The following is a 17,486-nucleotide window of genomic DNA, read 5'->3' on the forward strand; positions in this document are numbered from 1 at the left end:
TGCTCAGTTCCACGATATACTATTAAGTTATTACGTAAGTGTTTGGCAAGGCATGTAATTCCTCTGTTTATGTGTCTGAGAGGTTGTGGCCCCAATTTACATGTAGTGAGTGGGTGCTCTGAGAGTGGAGATGAGTAAAATCTCCCAAATGCAATGAGCATAACAACTGCTTTTTATTCAGGATTACAGAAATCTGTGTTGCTTTTTTGAGTAGGATAGAAAAAAAGCCCCAAACCTTCAGGAACTGGGAACCACCAGCTAAACCAAAGCCCTACAGAAGCTGCACTGTGTGGGCACTGTGTGGGCACAGTGACATATTGAGGGTCTTTACTGCACTGTAGTGTCTTGTGTCCGAGCCAGAAAGCCAAGGTGAAAGCAAGAGAAACATTTGCAGCGTGACCCTGAGCAAGAGCAAACACAGGGCTCGTGGGGCTGCTTGCCAGCTGGAAAGGGGCTTGAAACAGTGAGTGAAGAAACCTGCCTCCTGTCCAATTCCTACACTGTTCATGGGAAAAAAACATTCAAACTGGACATTCTGGATAAAATCTGAACTGCATGGGAGCAGTGTCACTGCCCTCTGCTCCCAGAACACTCAGGGGACCTGAAGGGCAGCAGCTCATTGCACTGGAGCTGGGGTCAGAGGGGCAGAGCCGTGGTGGGGGCACTGGGAGAGGACCAGAGAGCCTCACAGTGTGGCAACCAGTCTGTCACAGTGCCAGTGGCCAGTTGCTGTGTGAGCACTGGAGCTCCTGACATCCTGCTAAGGAGGCACTGGAGGGATGTCCTGCACAGCCCGGCCCAGGGATTGATCCCCAGCTCCAGCCAGACCTTTGCCACCCGTGTCAGGTGGACTTTGGTCCGACACGAGAGCTCCAGGTCCCACTGCCAGGCCAAGCCCTGAACTCCAGGCAGAAACCATTACTCAGCCTGAGGCGTTTTCTGCTTAGGAGTGTCAGGGCTCTCTTTAATCCCGCCAGCTCAGTCAAACGCTGCAGGAAGGGGCCATGTCACATCAGCCAGTAAACAGAGACAAATGCTCAGTTTTACGTCACCAACCGCCTGTTGCTTATACACTGCACAAGATTTACATAACTCACACCAGGGCCCTGCCAAGAGACTCCTGCTCGCTCACCCAGCTAACACCATGAGCTGGAGCTTAGTTTGCACCAGGATTTCTTCCTGTAATACAGCAATCCAAGGCAAAAGGTATTGTAGGAGATACAAAAGACAGCAATGCAGCTCTTTCTCTTCCTAATCCACCACCCATAACTACGTTTTCAGACACACCACAACATCTTGTGAGTGATGATTCTGGAATCAGTTGTACTGACGTTTTATTGACACTGAGAGGAAAAAAATAGAAGCTCTGAGGGGCAGATTTTCCCTGCAGTTCTGTGAGGCAGCCTGGCTGTGTTTGTTTGCTTGGCTGCAGAGAGGCTTCAGAAGGCAGTGGGCTATTTGTGCACACAGGCCCGGGGCCAGCACTCCCCTCCGGGGTCAGATTTCACTGTGCTTTGCCATTGGGTAACGACAACAACGCTCATCTACAACACCGAGTTAAAAACTAACTCAAGAACAACACATGGTGGAACACAGATTTGCCACCGTTTGTGATCAGAGACCCCCAAACCCACCTCCCCACTCCCACCATGTGATCTGTGCAGTGCAGGTTGTTTGGGGTTTGCCCTTCCTGTGTGTTGTTTGGGTGCCTCTTGGATTCCCAACTAAGAGAACTACAAAGAAGCTTCCAGAAACCGAAGAGAAACGCACAGTGGCAAAAGCCAAAGTCAGGATGACAAAGCAGATCTGCCTTGAGTTCACGTTGGCTGGCACAGACAGCCCCAGGGACAGGGACTGAGCGGGGCTCCCTCGGTGCCAGTGCCCCCAGATCACTCCTCACCCCGGGGCATGTTCTCAGCGTGGCTCTGTCCCACCCCCCTGACAGACAGTGCCCCTCTGCCCCCCAAACACCCAGCAGAGCTGGAGGGCAGTGCCCTGGGGAAATGCCCTGTGCAGATGTGAGCTCTGCAGCTGGTGATGCACAGGCAGCTGAGCCCACGCGGCACGCGCTGCCTCGGCACCAGCGGGGCTCAACCAAACGGGACCCTCACACAGAGAGGGCTCGAGGGCCAAACACTTGTGTGTGTTCTTTGGCATAAACACGATTTTATTTTAACTCGCCCCTGTGCCCAGCTGTAAGTGCACAGTCCCCCCCGCAGGCGCTGCAGGGCCAGGCAGAGCCCTCGGCCCTGGCAGGGACGGGTTATCAGCCAGAGCTGCTGCTCACACAGCCCTGCCTGCCTGATCACACTCCTCCACTGTGGGACTTACACCACACCACCTACTCCCCCTGTGCTCTCTGCCAAAGGAGATAAATTACTATTGTAAACCAAACAACTCTGCAAATGCAGCCAGTCTAATTGAGATGACTGAGCTCTCCTAATTACAGGGGTAGCCATGCAGCTCTTTCTTAACAGGGCCCTCCAGGTCCAGGCCCTGCTCACCTTCCTAAAATTAAGGACTTTTCCCATTTTTAGAGCAGTCCTGGGCCACAGCAGTTTGCAGCCCTGCCACACTCACGGAGCAGGTCTGACAGGATCCAGGCCCCAAAAAAGCCTCCAGTCAGTCACCCCAGCGAGCAGGTGAGCCCAGGAACCAGCAGCATGCTCAGTTTTAGTCCTTAGAGTGAGATTCCAGAAAGAGAGAGAGGAGGAGGCAGCAAATACAGGTTATAGCTCTACATCATTGCCCAAACCCACTCTACATCTAGTCCTTCCTTTCCAAGGCCATCCCGTGACTCTCAGGTGTCAGGTGCTTTTCCCAGACAACACCAAAATGTTCCTTTTCAGATCAGTTATTCTGCTCTGCAGCTTCAAGCCTCAGGAGCTACATTACAATAATCAAGTTAAAACCTCTGCTAATATAATAGCTTTGGAGATGTCCCTTAACAACTCTTAAGTGTTAGCAAGGAGGTGGCACATCTCGAGCCCTTCCTTCCCTTCTCAGTTTTTTCCAGACAGCCTTTTGTTATGTTAAACCAATATATTTAGGCATTAATAACTCCCAATGAACCAGGTCACCACAGCAGTATTCAAAAATAAAAGAAACTCTTCCAAATCAGTTCACAAACTCGAGCCCTCCTTACACAACCTCACTGTGCTGCAAACAACCGGCAGAGTGTGGGTAAATGGAAATGTTTTTTTAATTAATCCAATCAGAGCTTTTCCAGGAAGATGAAGAAACCGAAGCACCAGAGCTGCTGAGGCCTCATGCAGAGCAGGGCACGTGCCCAGGACCCTCCTGCTCCTCAGAACACTGACCAGCACACCAAAACCTCCAGCACGGAACACACGATGGAGGACACTCGGATTCCCTCCATGACTCAAGGTCTCAGCCTCCGTAGGCCTTTCCTTGCTCTCCAGATGCACTAACCAGGCACCACAGCACCCCATAAGGGGTCTACAGTCACAGAACAAGAGAAATAGTGCAGTAGATGGGCAGTTTCTCACTCCTAAATAATGGAACAGCTGTACATGATACATGGGGAAGAGACTAAAAACGCATATGGAGAACAACTGAGTACCCTCCTTTCATCTCTGAGTTTCCACTATCTCAGCTGGGTGTTCTTCACACCAGCTCTTGGGCTGCTGATGCTCCAGTCTGGGACATCTCCAACAGCTCCTATGGCTCCAGAGGCAGGAGGTGCCTCCCTCAAGCCTTGGAGGAGGGAATGGGGTGGGGAAGAGCTGAGCTCACCATGAGGGAACCACTTCTACCTGGAGCTTTCAACTCAAACACTGAGTAGAGATGACACATGGCAATTCCTGCAAAGTCTCGAGATGTTTTGAAGGACTGGAATTTTAATCAAGGAATAGTTTTCAACAGACAGAATTTTAGAAAGTAAAATTTGTGTGTCAGTCACCTTTATTCTTGACCTCTTTTACACTGAACTCTACACACGAGGTTAGAAACTACCTTAGAAGAGGTTTGATGCTGCAAAAGGACCACTGGGGGAAGCTGAAAGGTTTAAGCTGAGCTTACACAGCTGAAGGAGGGGGGAAAGGGCTGGCTAACTCAGAGGTTATGCATTTTCTCACATGAAGCCACAGAAAGACATGTCATTGTCTCAGCTGAAAGCAGCAGTTCCAAACACAAGAGTGGGGTTCCAGGAAGAAGACAGAAACCTGTGGTGAAAGAAGCAATCAGGGGCTGCCCAAAGACAGAAACTGAGCACCCACAGCACCCTCAGAACAGCCAAACCACCCGAGGAAATCAGTTTCCTTGAGCAGTGCTGGTGTGCACACACACCCCCACAGCAGCAGCTCAGCCCTGCCGTGGCTCCTGCCCAGGGCTGGGCACGGCCCCCAGAGCAGCATCAGGGGTGAGCCCAGGCAGGACCCTGAGCCCGCCCAGGGCAGGTGGCACAGCAGCCCCAAGTGTGCCCAAAACACCCCGAGAATGTCCCAGCAGGAGCTGCACTGAACACAGGCAGCAACTCTCCCCAGTGGAGTCATCAGGGGCTGCCCGTGCAGAGGAGATCCTGCAATGCCAATTCCTCAGCACAAACCATGTCCCCAAACTGTGACTGTCTGACCCAAAGGAAAGGGCAACGAAGCTGCAGAACTGTCTGAGAACAAGCTGGGGCATGTCAGGCAGAATCCAGCAGGACTCAAAGTATATTGCACCCAATTCCTTCTGCTGCAGTTGCCTGCTTAGGCTGCCATGCCACGGGCACCCGATTTGAAAATGTTTGTACACGGGAGCACAATTATAGTATGTGCCACAGTTAAAAAGACAATTTCTTTAAAGTCTAGATTTCATTCACAATAATCAGGTCAAACATTTGAGTTAGTCTGGAGAAGAGGTGTGGGTTTAGGTGGTTTTTTTTTACACACTAGATAAAAGCTTCCAAGAAAATATTTTTAAATTGTTTAATTCTGTAATGTTGCTATTTTTAGCAGCATCAGGAGACAGCTGTGGACACAGAGAGGCACCAGTTCACATGCACTGATACACCCACAATGTTTCAAGGGAGCCACAACAGACCAAACAGTGTAAAACCTCCTTTCCCTGCCCAGCCCGAGGGTGGAAATGACCCGTGCACGGGTTCCAGACTGTCGTGACATGCCGGTGACAGCACAGCAGGAACCACCAGATCTGCTCCTGGGGTGTCCCCTCTGCCTGTCAGGACAGCAGGTCCCAGCTGGGTCACAGCAAGGACAGGGAGTTTAAACCCTCAAGCTTCTCCCTTCCCTACTAAAGCTTATCAAAGCCAAGCGATGATTTGAACCCGGTGCTTCCCCCGTCACCAGACCTGGTCCCACTGGTCACCACCTACAAACATTAACCTGACCAGAGTCATGCCAAGATTGCTCAAAACATCCTGTGAGCTGAGTCACAGCAAGAACAGAGGACTCTGGTCTCCATCACCTGATCAGAGCGATGGAAGCAAAGAACAGCAGCCCCACCAGTGCTGGGCGAGGGCTACACAACCCACAGCCCTGGCCAGTACAGGAGGATCAGCTCCTGCCTCCTCCACAACACCAGGACACCCCACTGCCCTCCCAGAAGGCAAGGAGGGGTCACAGCTGAGCTCTGGGTGTCACAGAGCAGTGTTACCCTCAGGTGTGTCTGACCGAGGGTTCATTTGGAAGGGCAGCCCCAACACCAGTCCTGGGAGCACACCTGAATGCTGGGCTTTAACAGCAGCCCTGCCAACACCAACACCAACACCCAGGGTCACAGCCCTGCCAACACCAACACCAACACCAACACCCGGGGTCACAGCCCTGCCAACACCAACACCAACACCCGGGGTCACAGCCCTGCCAACACCAACACCAACACCCGGGGTCACAGCCCTGCCAACACCAACACCAACACCTGGGGTTACAGCCCTGCCAACACCAACACCAACACCCGGGGTCACAGCCCTGCCAACACCAACACCCGGGGTCACAGCCCTGCCAACACCAACACCAACACCAACACCCGGGGTCACAGCCCTGCCAACACCAACACCAACCCCCGGGGTCACAGCCCTACCAACACCAACACCAACACCCAGGGTCACAGCCCTGCCAACACCAACACCAACACCAACACCCGGGGTCACAGCCCTACCAACACCAACACCCAGGGTCACAGCCCTGCCAACACCAACACCCAGGGTCACAGCCCTGCCAACACCAACACCAACACCCGGGGTCACAGCCCTGCCAACACCAACACCCGGGGTCACAGCCCTGCCAACACCAACACCAACACCAACACCCGGGGTCACAGCCCTGCCAACACCAACACCAACACCAACACCCGGGGTCACAGCCCTGCCAACACCAACACCAACACCCGGGGTTACAGCCCTGCCAACACCAACACCAACACCAACACCCGGGGTCACAGCCCTGCCAACACCAACACCCGGGGTCACAGCCCTGCCAACACCAACACCAACACCAACACCCGGGGTTACAGCCCTGCCAACACCAACACCAACACCCGGGGTCACAGCCCTGCCAACACCAACACCAACACCCGGGGTCACAGCCCTACCAACACCAACACCAACACCAACACCCGGGGTCACAGCCCTGCCAACACCAACACCAACACCTGGGGTCACAGCCCTACCAACACCAACACCAACACCCGGGGTTACAGCCCTGCCAACACCAACACCAACACCCAGGGTTACAGTCAGGGGCAGGAGGGCTGGTGTGGCTGAGGAAAACACACCCTGTGTGAGTGAACCCCCTTGGCAGGGGCCAGTTGTGATGTCTCACCTGAGCAGGCCCCAAGCACTTCTCTGGCAGCCCCTGCACCCGGTGCCACCTCAGGTGTCCCCAGAGCTGCTGTCACACGGGCCCCAGGCACACTGAGAGCACCAGCCCAGCACTCTGCTAGAACACAAAACCCAAACTCTTCACACTAAGTCATGGCAAAAGCAATTAACCCCCTATTAACTACCCCATGGCTTTACCTCCCAGACAGGCACACCCACTCCTGGCCAGCACAGGTGTGCCAGTGGATGTCCAGAGCTTGAACAGCCCCCAGGGATGGAGAGGGGCGTCTGCAAAGCCATCTGAGTGCTGTTAAAAGCCAACGTTCTGCCTGCTCCCCAAGGCCAATAAAAAGCACAGAGACTTTTCCCTTGCCTTGCTGGCCAATTCCAGGTTTCTGATGTCAGAACTGCTGTCCCCACTCTGTCCCTCACACACACAGAACTGCCCCACACCTGAGCCAAGAGAGAATGAGGTTTTACTGATTTCTGCAGCATTTCCAGAGATAAACTTGTAAGTATCTTCCTGCAAAACATCCCTTTGATTGAGAGCACTCCTTAAGCCACAACACAGCTACAAATTCTCCTAAACAGATGAAAAAACCGAGGACCTCCAGCAGAGATTTGACCTCACAAACAGTGCCCTTAAACAGCCTTTTTTCACCCAAAAGCTGGATCCAAAAGACTTTGCAACAATAAAGCTTTTTTCCCCACACACAGTGGAAACCATCCTTATCTGACACATTTCAATTAAATATCCCACCTACAAGACTAATAAAAATTCAGCTTTCAAAATAAAGGCTAAAAAGAGAATGTAAGAAATATTACATGTAAATTACTGATATATAATTTTTTTCTTTCAAACTAGAAATCCCTCAGCCAACTGCACTGAAATATGGACTTTAAATGCACAACCAGTAGCTACTTCAAACTAATTCAGTTTCTCATGGAAGTAAACAAGCTCCAGGCCCCTCATCTTCAAAGCTGGCACACTCTCCAATTGAAAGAAAATTCCTTTTCTTGTCCCAGTACAATTTCCATCCCAGCTTTAGAAGAGTCCAGTGACTCCTATGGGGTTCCAGGAGCTCCCTGTGCAGGTGGGCTGAGACTGGGGGGGTTCAGACCCACCCCTGCCCATCTCACACAGCCCTGCAGAGCTGCAGCAACATGTGGGGCTTCCCTGTACCACAAACCCCTCCCAGAGCCCCCACCTGCAGCACAGCCCACTCTCTGGGAGGGAGGGAGGGAGCAGAGCCAGCCTGCCAGGTGACCCACCAGGGATCTGATCCTGGATGCAGAGGCACCAAAATGCCCCCCACTCCTCTGCCCGGGGTTTCCTCCCGACAGAGAAACACTTTGGTGCCACAATATTCACTTTTGGTTCTCCTTTTTGAACAGAGAGTTCACTTTTGGTTTTCGGCTGAAAGCGACAGCTCAGCCTCTCCCCTGCGGCCTCCCAGCCTGGAATGGAAACACCCCGAAGGGGTGAGGTGGGGGGTGTGTGCTGGTCAGGGAACCTGCAGCAGAGGCAGGGAGTCAGCACAGCCCACAGAGCCCAGCTCCACACAGGCAGAACTCTGGGCAAGTGTTTAATAAATACCAGGGAAAACAAAAGGGTTTAACTCGTATTTCCTGCAGATCAAGGAACAGCCTCAGAAACTCTGGATGCAGATGTTCCACCTGAAGCATTTCTGCTGCACTCAGAACCAGCTGCAGCACCTCAGCACTGCCCAAGCACACCAGAATCCCAAAGGGGCACTGGGCAATTCCCGGGGAGTGGAGGAGTGGGCACAGAGGCTGCTGACAGGTACCTACATTCCTTCCCAAGCAGCCACTAATCTTTCTCCTAGACTGGCAGAACAAGCTATTTAAAAATAATTCCTCTGTTCCAGCAGAACTGCCCCTTCCCTGTGAACCCACTGCCCACAGTTACCAAGGATGGTGTTGGAAATGGCCTGTCAAAGCCCACTGACCTCGTGCTCACCACAGTGTGTGAGTGGCACCAACCAGGGGAGCAACTGCAGGTGTGGAGAGAACAGTTACTGCCAAAAAGCAACTCTCACCCACGGGATCAAGTTCTAGTGAAGTTATTGATGTCTTTTGTAATTAACTCACAGCTGGATGTTGCCATTCAGAGCCCAGCCTGCCCAGTGTGTGTCACCCCCACCAGAGCCCCCTCGCTGTTCCCTGCAGGGGAACACCAGCCCTGGGGCAGGAGGAAGGGACAGCCCTGCAGGAACAGGCCGTGCCTTTAACACACCACACAGGGGCCTGACCAAAGATTTGCAGGCCAGCCTGGAGCCAGAGGGCCTGGCCCCCACCCCAGGGCACACGGGGCAAGCCTGGCAGGCACTGCCTGAGCCACCTGGGGAGGGGGGACTGCACAGGGCACCCCTCAGGGGCATGGGAAAGGCACTTCCAGAACAGGCACGTGTGCCCAGTGCAGCCTCTGTGCTGAGGGGCAGCAGGGGCAGGCAGGGGGCAGGAGGGGCAGGCAGGGGGCAGGAGGGGCAGGCAGGGGCAGGCAGGGGGCAGGAGGGGCAGGCAGGGGGCAGGAGGGGCAGGCAGGGGGCAGGAGGGGCAGGCAGGGGGCAGGCAGGGGGCAGGAGGGGCAGGCAGGGGGCAGGAGGGGCAGGCAGAGGCAGGCAGGGGGCAGGCAGGGGGCAGGCAGGGGGCAGGCAGGGGGCAGGGCAGGTGGGCAGGGGCAGCAGGGGGGGCAGGCAGGGGGAGCAGGCAGGGGGCAGGAGGGGCAGGGGGGGCAGGCAGGGGGCAGGGGCAGCAGGGGGAGCAGGCACAGCCCAGCCAGGCCAGTGACCCCACGGCCACAGGGGAGGGGTGGGAGGGGACGGGCTCTGGGCAGGGCTGCCAACACCAGCACCGGGACTGGCACCAACAGGAGAGCAGCAGCCCCTGCCCGTGCTGGGCATGGGCACCCCCGGGGCCCTGAGCCCCCCAGGGCAGCCCCAGTGCCCACACTCAGCTCACCAGCCCAGCAGGTGCCTGTGGCACACCCAGCCATCCACAAGGTTATCAAATAATGATTCAGAAATAAATGTGAGAACTTGGTTTGCTGAACCAGACCAGTCACTGAAATTGGGAATTTAAATGATTTTAGATCTTCTTCAACTGTAACAAAGCCTGAAAAAGCCTTGGATTTGAGGCTGGGTTGGAAATGCAGTTACTGCAAACACAAACTCAACACTCCTGATGGGGAAGAGCTGCTCCAACACAAACAGGAGCACCCTCAGCAGGGACTTCAGGTCCAGCTCTGCTCCCCCTGGGAAAAGCAGAGAAACCTCCAGGACTACCCCACTGGGGCAGTTTCTCTTGTGTTCCCAGCACACCAGTGAAGGGGGAAAGAATCTTCTGCTGGGAACCAACCACCTCTGAGCAACTCCTGAACGCCTCAGGCCTTGCACTGTCAGCTTACAAAACACAAAGAATTAATGGCCATTTCCCTCCTCCCTCTGCAGATACAGATTTGCCACCATAATTCAATACAGAGCTGGAGGAGGAGGAGGGAAAGACAAGAGCAAAGAGCTGACAAAGTTGTCTTATCACTGTTTTTAAGCTCAACGATTCTGCACAAGTTTTCTCCCAACTGTTGATATCCAGACCTTGCTTTGGATTTCAGGACCCAAAGCTGAGCTGTCTGGGTTTGATGTTCCCCTCTGAGCAATGCTCAGCTCAGTGCTCTCTGTTCAGTGCCTGAAACACAAAGCCCTTGTTTGCTGTCCTGCAGCTGCCACAAGGCAGAAACGAACGAGGGGCACGTTTGGGTCTTGCCTGGAAATGGGCCGAGAGGGGCAAGTGCTCACAACGAGCCAAACCCCAAATCCCCCCGGCAGCAGCTCCACGACGTCCCTTCTGCAGCCCCTGGGCTCCCTCCTGGTCTGCACCGTTACACCGAAAATTCCCCACTCTCTTCTCCAGCCGCAGCTTTCCCGACGCCCCGCGCCTGCCTCCTGCCCTGGCAGCGACACGGGGCCCTTGGGAAGTCACACACACCCCCAGGGCCCGGGGATTCCGAGGCCCTCGGTCCGCAGCAGCCGCCGAGTTTCCCCCGCACGCCCCGGGAACTCACCCGAGCGCCTCTGACACACCCCCGGTGATGGGCACTCGGCCCGGCCCGGCCCTGGCGGCCCCGCCACACGCCCCGCGGGCCGCTGGTGCCCCTGGGACGGGCGAACGGGCACGGGAGCGGCCGGGAGGGGGCTCGGCCCGGCACAGACCCCGGCCCGGCCCCGGCACAGACCCCGGCCCGGCCCCGGCACAGACCCCGGCGCGGCCCCGGCACAGACCCCGGAGCGGCCCCGGCACAGACCCCGGAGCGGCCCCGGCACAGACCCCGGAGCGGCCCCGGCACAGACCCCGCCCCCGGCACAGACCCCGGAGCGGCCCCGGCACAGACCCCGGAGCGGCCCCGGCACAGACCCCGGAGCGGCCCCGGCACAGACCCCGGCCCGGCCCCGGCACAGACCCCGGCCCGGCCCCGGCACAGACCCCGGAGCGGCCCCGGCACAGACCCCGGAGCGGCCCCGGCACAGACTCCGGAGCGGCCCCGGCACAGACCCCGGAGCGGCCCCGGCACAGACCCCGGAGCGGCCCCGGCACAGACCCCGGCCCGGCCCCGGCACAGACCCCGGAGCGGCCCCGGCACAGACCCCGGAGCGGCCCCGGCACAGACTCCGGAGCGGCCCCGGCACAGACCCCGGAGCGGCCCCGGCACAGACCCCGGCCCGCCCCCGGGCCCGCCGTGCCCCCCGAGCCGCCCCCAGCCCAGCACAGACCCCGCACCGCCCCCGGGCCCGCCGTGCCCCCCGAGCCGCCCCCGGGCCCGCCGTGCCCCTCGAGCCGCCCCCGGGCCCGCACCAGTTGGTCATGTCGAGGAAGAAGGCGCAGCCGGCGGGGCTGAGCTGGAAGCCGAGCAGGCGCTGGAACTCGCCGATCAGCACGTCCTTGTCGGTGGTGCCGAGGCAGCTGAACTTCTGCATGAGCTCCGCGTCCAGATCCACGTCCATGCCCTCCATGGCGGCCCCGGGGCGGCCGGGGGGGCCCGGGGGGTGCGCGCGCCGCTCTGCGCCTGCGCTGCGCCTGCGCGGCCCACCCCGCCCCGCGCGCCGCGGCGTCACCGCGCCGTGACGTCACCGCGCCGTGACGTCACCGCCCCCACCGCCCCGCCCCTATGCAAATGAGCCCGCGCGGGGGCGCTGCGTCACGGCCTGACCCCGCCCACTCCGTTTGGCCCCGCCCACTCCGTTTGTCCCCGCCCACCGCCCCGCCCCGCCTTCCATATATGGCGGCAGCGTATGCAAATGACGTCCGTGACGTCACGCGCCACCATGGAAACGAGGCGGGGGCGGGGCCGGGCGGGGCGAGAGCGGACCCGCCCACGGCACTTCCGGGCCCTACGGCAGCCGGCGGGGGACATGCGTCGCTGCGTGATTGCGTCACTGCGTGATTGCGTCGCTGCGCCCGTACGTCAGTTCCGGCTGGCGGGATCACCATGCCCAAGTGAGCGCGGGGGGCCCGGCGGGACCGGGCGGGAGTGGGGCTGTGTGTGGGTCTGGGGGGTGTGGGGGTCTGGGGTGTGGGAGGGGATGTGGGGGTCTGAGGTGTGTGGGGGTGTGTGTGGGGGTGTGTGTGGGTCTGTGCTGTCCCGGGCGCTGCCGGGGGTGTCCCAGTGGGACTCTCAGGCACTTTCAGTCACGACTTCTCCGTGTGCAGGTTCTACTGCGATTACTGCGACACGTACCTCACCCACGACTCGGTGAGTGCCGGCGCCGCTCCGGGGGATTGCTCCGGTCCCTCTGCGCGGTCGGGAACGTTGGGATGAACCTCCCTGGGCTCGGGGTGTCCCGTGCCCTGAGCGCCATCGCTCCCTGCCCTCTGCTTCCCCCCGGCAGGGAGGCCGTGCCCCTCCCCGGCGGGCGGGGGCGCTCCTGCTGCCCACGGGGCTCACAGGAGTGGGCAGGGCAGGCTCGGGGTTAACGCTGGTCGTTCATACGTGAAAGTTTTCCCCATCTCACACCCTCTGACGTGCTTTGTGTTGCTGAATGATGCCTGTGTAAAGTCATGCCAAGTCATCCCTGGGTCTCCCTGACCTTTCCCAGCCCTCTGTGAGGAAAACCCACTGCAGTGGCCGAAAGCACAAGGAGAATGTGAAGGACTATTACCAAAAATGGATGGAGGAGCAAGCCCAGAGCCTGATTGACAAAACAAGTAAGGCCAATCCTTCTGTGACTTTGCTGCTCCCACTGCCCTCCCCTCTACCTGCTCTTCCTGCTTCCACCTTGACTCTTCACTTCCCTGGGGAGTCACGAGAGAAAACTTCACTTGGAGTCTGAATCTTGAGCTCCTCAGAGCGGGCACTGCCCCTGGAGCCCGAGGGCTCTGCCCACCCCACGGGAGCTGAGGGTCCCTGCAGGGGCTGTGCCCACCCCACGGGAGCTGAGGGTCCGTGCAGGGGCTGTGCCCACCCCACGGGAGCTGAGGGTCCCTGCAGGGGCTCTGCCCACCCCACGGGAGCTGAGGGTCCCTGCAGGGGCTGTGCCCACCCCACGGGAGCTGAGGGTCCCTGCAGGGGCTGTGCCCACCCCACGGGAGCTGAGGGTCCCTGCAGGGGCTGTGCCCACCCCACGGGAGCTGAGGGTCCCTGCAGGGGCTCTGCCCACCCCACGGGAGCTGAGGGTCCCTGCAGGGGCTGTGCCCACCCCACGGGAGCTGAGGGTCCCTGCAGGGGCTGTGCCCACCCCACGGGAGCTGAGGGTCCCTGCAGGGGCTGTGCCCACCCCACGGGAGCTGAGGGTCCCTGCAGGGGCTCTGCCCACCCCACGGGAGCTGAGGGTCCCTGCAGGGGCTGTGCCCACCCCACGGGAGCTGAGGGTCCCTGCAGGGGCTGTGCCTGTGCAGGGCTCTGGGGGCCAGCGCTGTCAGCGTGGCTGGGGATGTCCCACAGGGTCACAGAGCACCCTGTGCTTCCTGGCAGTGACACCTTTATGTTAAGAGCATGAATAAGAATTCCAAAAGGTGGGAAAACAGACACTGAAATGTCTGGATTGTTGTGTGTTTGACACCCTGGGGTTGCCTGCCCTCAGTTCCTTGCTCTTAAAGGCTTGACTGAAGCACGAAGTGTGTCCTCTGTGTGTTCCTGGGGCCCTTTGCCTCAGAGAAATGGTTCTTTTCTCTGTGAAAATAACAGAGCCACCAGATGAGCTTTGTGCCAGCTTTCCATGGATCACAGGGTGCCTCCAGTTGGAAAAGCCCCTAAGGATCCCTGACCCCACTCCCAGATCCATGCAGGGTTGCCTGAGGCTGAGCCCTGTGACCAGGAGCACCATCCAGGTGTTTCCTGAGCTCTGGCAGGCTCGGGGCCGCGCCCACTGCCCTGGGCAGAGTTCTGGGGCCTGACCACCCTCTGGGGGAAGAGCCTTTTCCTAAAACTTCCAGCCTGGGCTTCTCCTGACACATCCTTGTTCTGTTCCCTTTTGCCTGTTTTCCTAGCGATGCTTCCCCTTTTCCCACCTTTTGCCTTCCCTGTCCTGGGCCCCAGCCCTGCTCCCCATCTCCCAGCCCCTCACCCGTTGCCATTCCAGCTCAGCATGGCCGGTGGAGCGCTGCGGATCCCGCCTCGTGTTTTCCCTGATTTTCTGTGCCAGCCACGGCCCTGCTGGGTGTGTGGCAGCCACCCAGGAGCTCTCTGCTCGCAGCTGTCACCATAACTGTCTCCAGGAGTGCGGGAGCTCCTGCCCTGCAGGGGCGTGTCCGGAGTCGGGACGGCCGCGTGGCGCGACGCTCGTTCTCGGCGGGGCATGACACGGACGAGTCCCCGGGCGCTTCCTCGGCCTTGTAACTGGTCTCTTTTTCCTGGGATTCTTTCTTTCCTTTTTTTTTTCTTTTCCCCCCCAATGTAGCGGCTGCATTCCAGCAAGGGAAAATCCCACCGACGCCGTTCTCGGCACCCCCTCCGGCCGGAGCCATGATCCCACCTCCTCCCAGCATCCGTAAGTCTGCCCTGGCGCTGCCGGCCGGGGCCACGCTCCTCCTGAGCTCTGCTGCACGTGGGGGCCTCAGCTGGGAACGGGACTATTCTGAGCTGGGAGGGGCCCACAGGGGTCATCGAGTCCAACTCTTCAGTCAGTGGCCCACACAGGGGATTGAACCCCTGACCTTGGCATTGTTACAGCCAAGTTTTAACCAACCGGGCTAAGTCCTTTTAGCTCGAAACCAACCCAAGGCACTGTGACCTTGTACTTGAGGGAGTTGTGTGTGAGGGCAGTTCAGCAGCACCCCAGTCCCTGGTGTGTCTGGTGTCAGGGATGCTGCAGCTCTCAGTGAGAGCCCCTCCATCCATGGGGGCTCCTGTGCAGGTGGCTCCATCAGAGCGGCCAGCACGGTGGGTGGGCTTGGGGTGGTTTCTTTTAAATAAAATAATTGTCAGAACCTTTTGCACTTTGAGCTGGCAAAGGGCCCAGAGCCCTCCCAGCCCTGAGTCCTGCTGTGGGGAGTGGCTGGGTGTTCACAGCTGGAGTTGGCAGCCAGCACATTCCTCATCCGGGCCCCACTTGGCACCCGGGATCGGGGCTGGGTGGACAGAGGCAGGTGCAGATCCCCAGGGCATTGGTTACTGCCACGTGCTGTGAGGATGAGCAGCTGCACTGCCTGGGGTGGTGGCAGTGCCTGTGTGTAACTGTCTGTGTGTCCAGCTGGGCCCCCCCGGCCCGGGATGATGCCAGCCCCACACATGGGGGGGCCCCCGATGATGCCAATGATGGGCCCTCCTCCCCCGGGAATGATGCCAGTCGGACCTGGTGAGTCTGGGCTGGGGGCACTGTCTGGTGTGGGTGGTGTGTCCTGTCCTGCTGCTGTCTGAGCTGGGGGAGCTCAGCACTGGGCAGCAGGGCTGGGCTGGGCTGGGCAGGGCTGGGCAGGGCTGGGCTGGGCTGGGCTGGGCAAGGCTGGGGGCACTGTCTGGTGTGGGTGGTGTGTCCTGTCCTGGCTGGGCAGGGCTGGGCTGGGCTGGGCAGGGCTGGGCTGGGCTGGGGGCACTCTGGCCACACTGTGTCACTGTTACCCCTGCACAGGGGGACATGCAACAGTCTTATAGCCACTCATTAGAGCCCCTTTACTCCTTGCTGAGAGTTATCAGCCCCCCCTGCACAGTTGCAATTATGGCTCTGGCAAATTGTATTTATGCTGCTCTAAGCAGTAATTTTTTAGGAATTTGGTGTCTGCAGCATTCAGGTTTTGCATAAGGGGCACGATTCTGCACTAAATGAATTTCACTGTTTAAAATGTCTCAACATAACATGTTCCAGAGAAGTAATGGGCTGCAAAAGTGTTTTTTCAGAACTGTAAAGGCAAACTAAAATGTCTGATCCATTGCACTCCTGAGCTTCCTGGCATTTGAAGAATTCTCAGGGGATGTCTTAGTGGAGCATTTCCCAGAACAGCTCTACACGAACACACACGTGCACTCAGAGTAGTGAAGTGTCTTTGCAATTATTGTCTTGTGGTAGAAAATGTTCCTTAAGTGTTTTTAAAGGCACAGGTGCACAATCTGCCACAATCAGCAGCCTGGTGAAAAATGGCAAAATAGGATGGAAATGATTATTTCAGGGCTGTGCAGCAGTCCCTGCTTTTCCCAGGATGTGCTGCTGCCCGGCTGGGAGAGGTGCCCAGTGCTTGTCTGGGAGCTCACGGGAGGGTTTTGCAGCACTCTTCTCCAAACCACCTCTCCAGATCAGTAATTAAGCTCATGTCTCTTGAATGACTGGAATAATTTGTCAGTGGGTATTGCCAGAGGGGCTGTATAACCCAGGGGGTTGGTTCCTCCTCTGCTGATGGCTGAGCTCCTCCAGGGAATGGAATCCACCTTGGCAGCTTCCAAGCCAGGTTGGACGGGGCTTGGAGCAACCTGGTAGAGTGGAAGGAGATCTTCCAGGTCCCTTCCAGCACAAACCATTCTGTGTTCTATCGTGGCTGGGCAGTTGCTGCTCCCAAGAGCTGTTCTCTCATGTCCTGTCTTTCCCCGGCAGCCCCTGGGATGAGGCCACCCATGGGAGGGCACATGCCCATGATGCCAGGGCCGCCGATGATGAGACCCCCCTCCAGACCCATGATGGTGCCAACCAGGCCGGGAATGACCCGTCCAGACAGATAAAGGTGGAAACGGAGCTGCCTGTTCGTATTAGGATGCTCCGTGTGGCCAATCCCATAGACCTGTGTCCCTGGGGTTAGTCCTGGCTGTGTGCGGGGACTCCGGGCACGCCCTGCACTGACTGTGCGGCGGCCTCGGCCTCTCGGGGCGTTCCTTTCACACGTTTTATTTTACCCCCTATCGAGTCATAATAATAAAACGTCGATGTTTCCATACGGACCGCGTGGCCTGTGCTGGACTCTGTGCCGGGGCAGAGAACGGGGGGCAACGCCGGGCTGGGAGGGGGCTCGGGGGGGTCCTGGGGCTCCTGGAGCGGGTGCTGGAGCCACGGGGCGTTTGGGGCTCCCGGGGCCGCGGCCCCCGAGTGCGGCTGAGGCTGCGGTGCGGGGTGGGCGGTGCGGGGAAGGGGCGGTGCGGGGAAGGGGCTGGGCTGGAAGGGGCTGGGCTGGAAGGGGCTGGGCTGGAAGGGGCTGGGCTGGAAGGGGCGGTGCGGGGAAGGGGCTGGGCTGGAAGGGGCGGTGCGGGGAAGGGGCTGGGCTGGAAGGG

At 58.5% G+C, this 17,486-nt stretch overlaps 2 protein-coding genes across 3 annotated transcripts in view; one reads left to right on the plus strand and one right to left on the minus strand.

Moving 5' to 3' along the window:
* ILRUN (inflammation and lipid regulator with UBA-like and NBR1-like domains) overlaps nt 1-11,901 on the minus strand; it is a 28,875-nt gene extending 16,974 nt beyond the window's left edge. The window contains exon 1 of the mRNA XM_071578573.1: nt 11,654-11,901. Coding sequence (XP_071434674.1) covers nt 11,654-11,811 — 158 coding nt within the window. The 5' untranslated portion in view covers nt 11,812-11,901. The remainder of the gene's footprint in view (nt 1-11,653) is intronic.
* Nucleotides 11,902-12,229: 328 nt separating this feature from the next.
* SNRPC (small nuclear ribonucleoprotein polypeptide C) lies at nt 12,230-17,159 on the plus strand. 2 transcript variants are annotated; one of them, XM_071578540.1, is made up of 6 exons: nt 12,230-12,295; nt 12,509-12,551; nt 12,895-13,003; nt 14,692-14,784; nt 15,487-15,591; nt 16,819-17,159. In XM_071578540.1, exons 1-6 carry the CDS (start codon nt 12,288-12,290, stop codon nt 16,941-16,943), a joined length of 483 nt encoding a protein of 160 aa, XP_071434641.1. In that variant the 5' UTR covers nt 12,230-12,287; the 3' UTR covers nt 16,944-17,159. The 2 variants fall into 2 exon arrangements, with proteins under 2 accessions (XP_071434641.1, XP_071434643.1); XM_071578542.1 differs by having other exon boundaries at nt 14,695-14,784.
* The last annotated feature ends 327 nt before the right edge of the window (nt 17,160-17,486 follow it).

The sequence above is a fragment of the Pithys albifrons genome, chromosome 28 (assembly GCF_047495875.1).
Source record: "Pithys albifrons albifrons isolate INPA30051 chromosome 28, PitAlb_v1, whole genome shotgun sequence".
Taxonomy (NCBI): domain Eukaryota; kingdom Metazoa; phylum Chordata; class Aves; order Passeriformes; family Thamnophilidae; genus Pithys; species Pithys albifrons.

What these genes read in the sequence shown, in the direction of transcription:
- SNRPC (XM_071578540.1), top strand. An exon ending in CGTACCTCACCCACGACTCG is followed by an intron (nt 12,552 to 12,894) that starts GTGAGTGCCGGC and finishes GACCTTTCCCAG; the next exon opens with CCCTCTGTGAGGAAAACCCA. An exon ending in GAGCCTGATTGACAAAACAA is followed by an intron (nt 13,004 to 14,691) that starts GTAAGGCCAATC and finishes TCCCCCCCAATG; the next exon opens with TAGCGGCTGCATTCCAGCAA.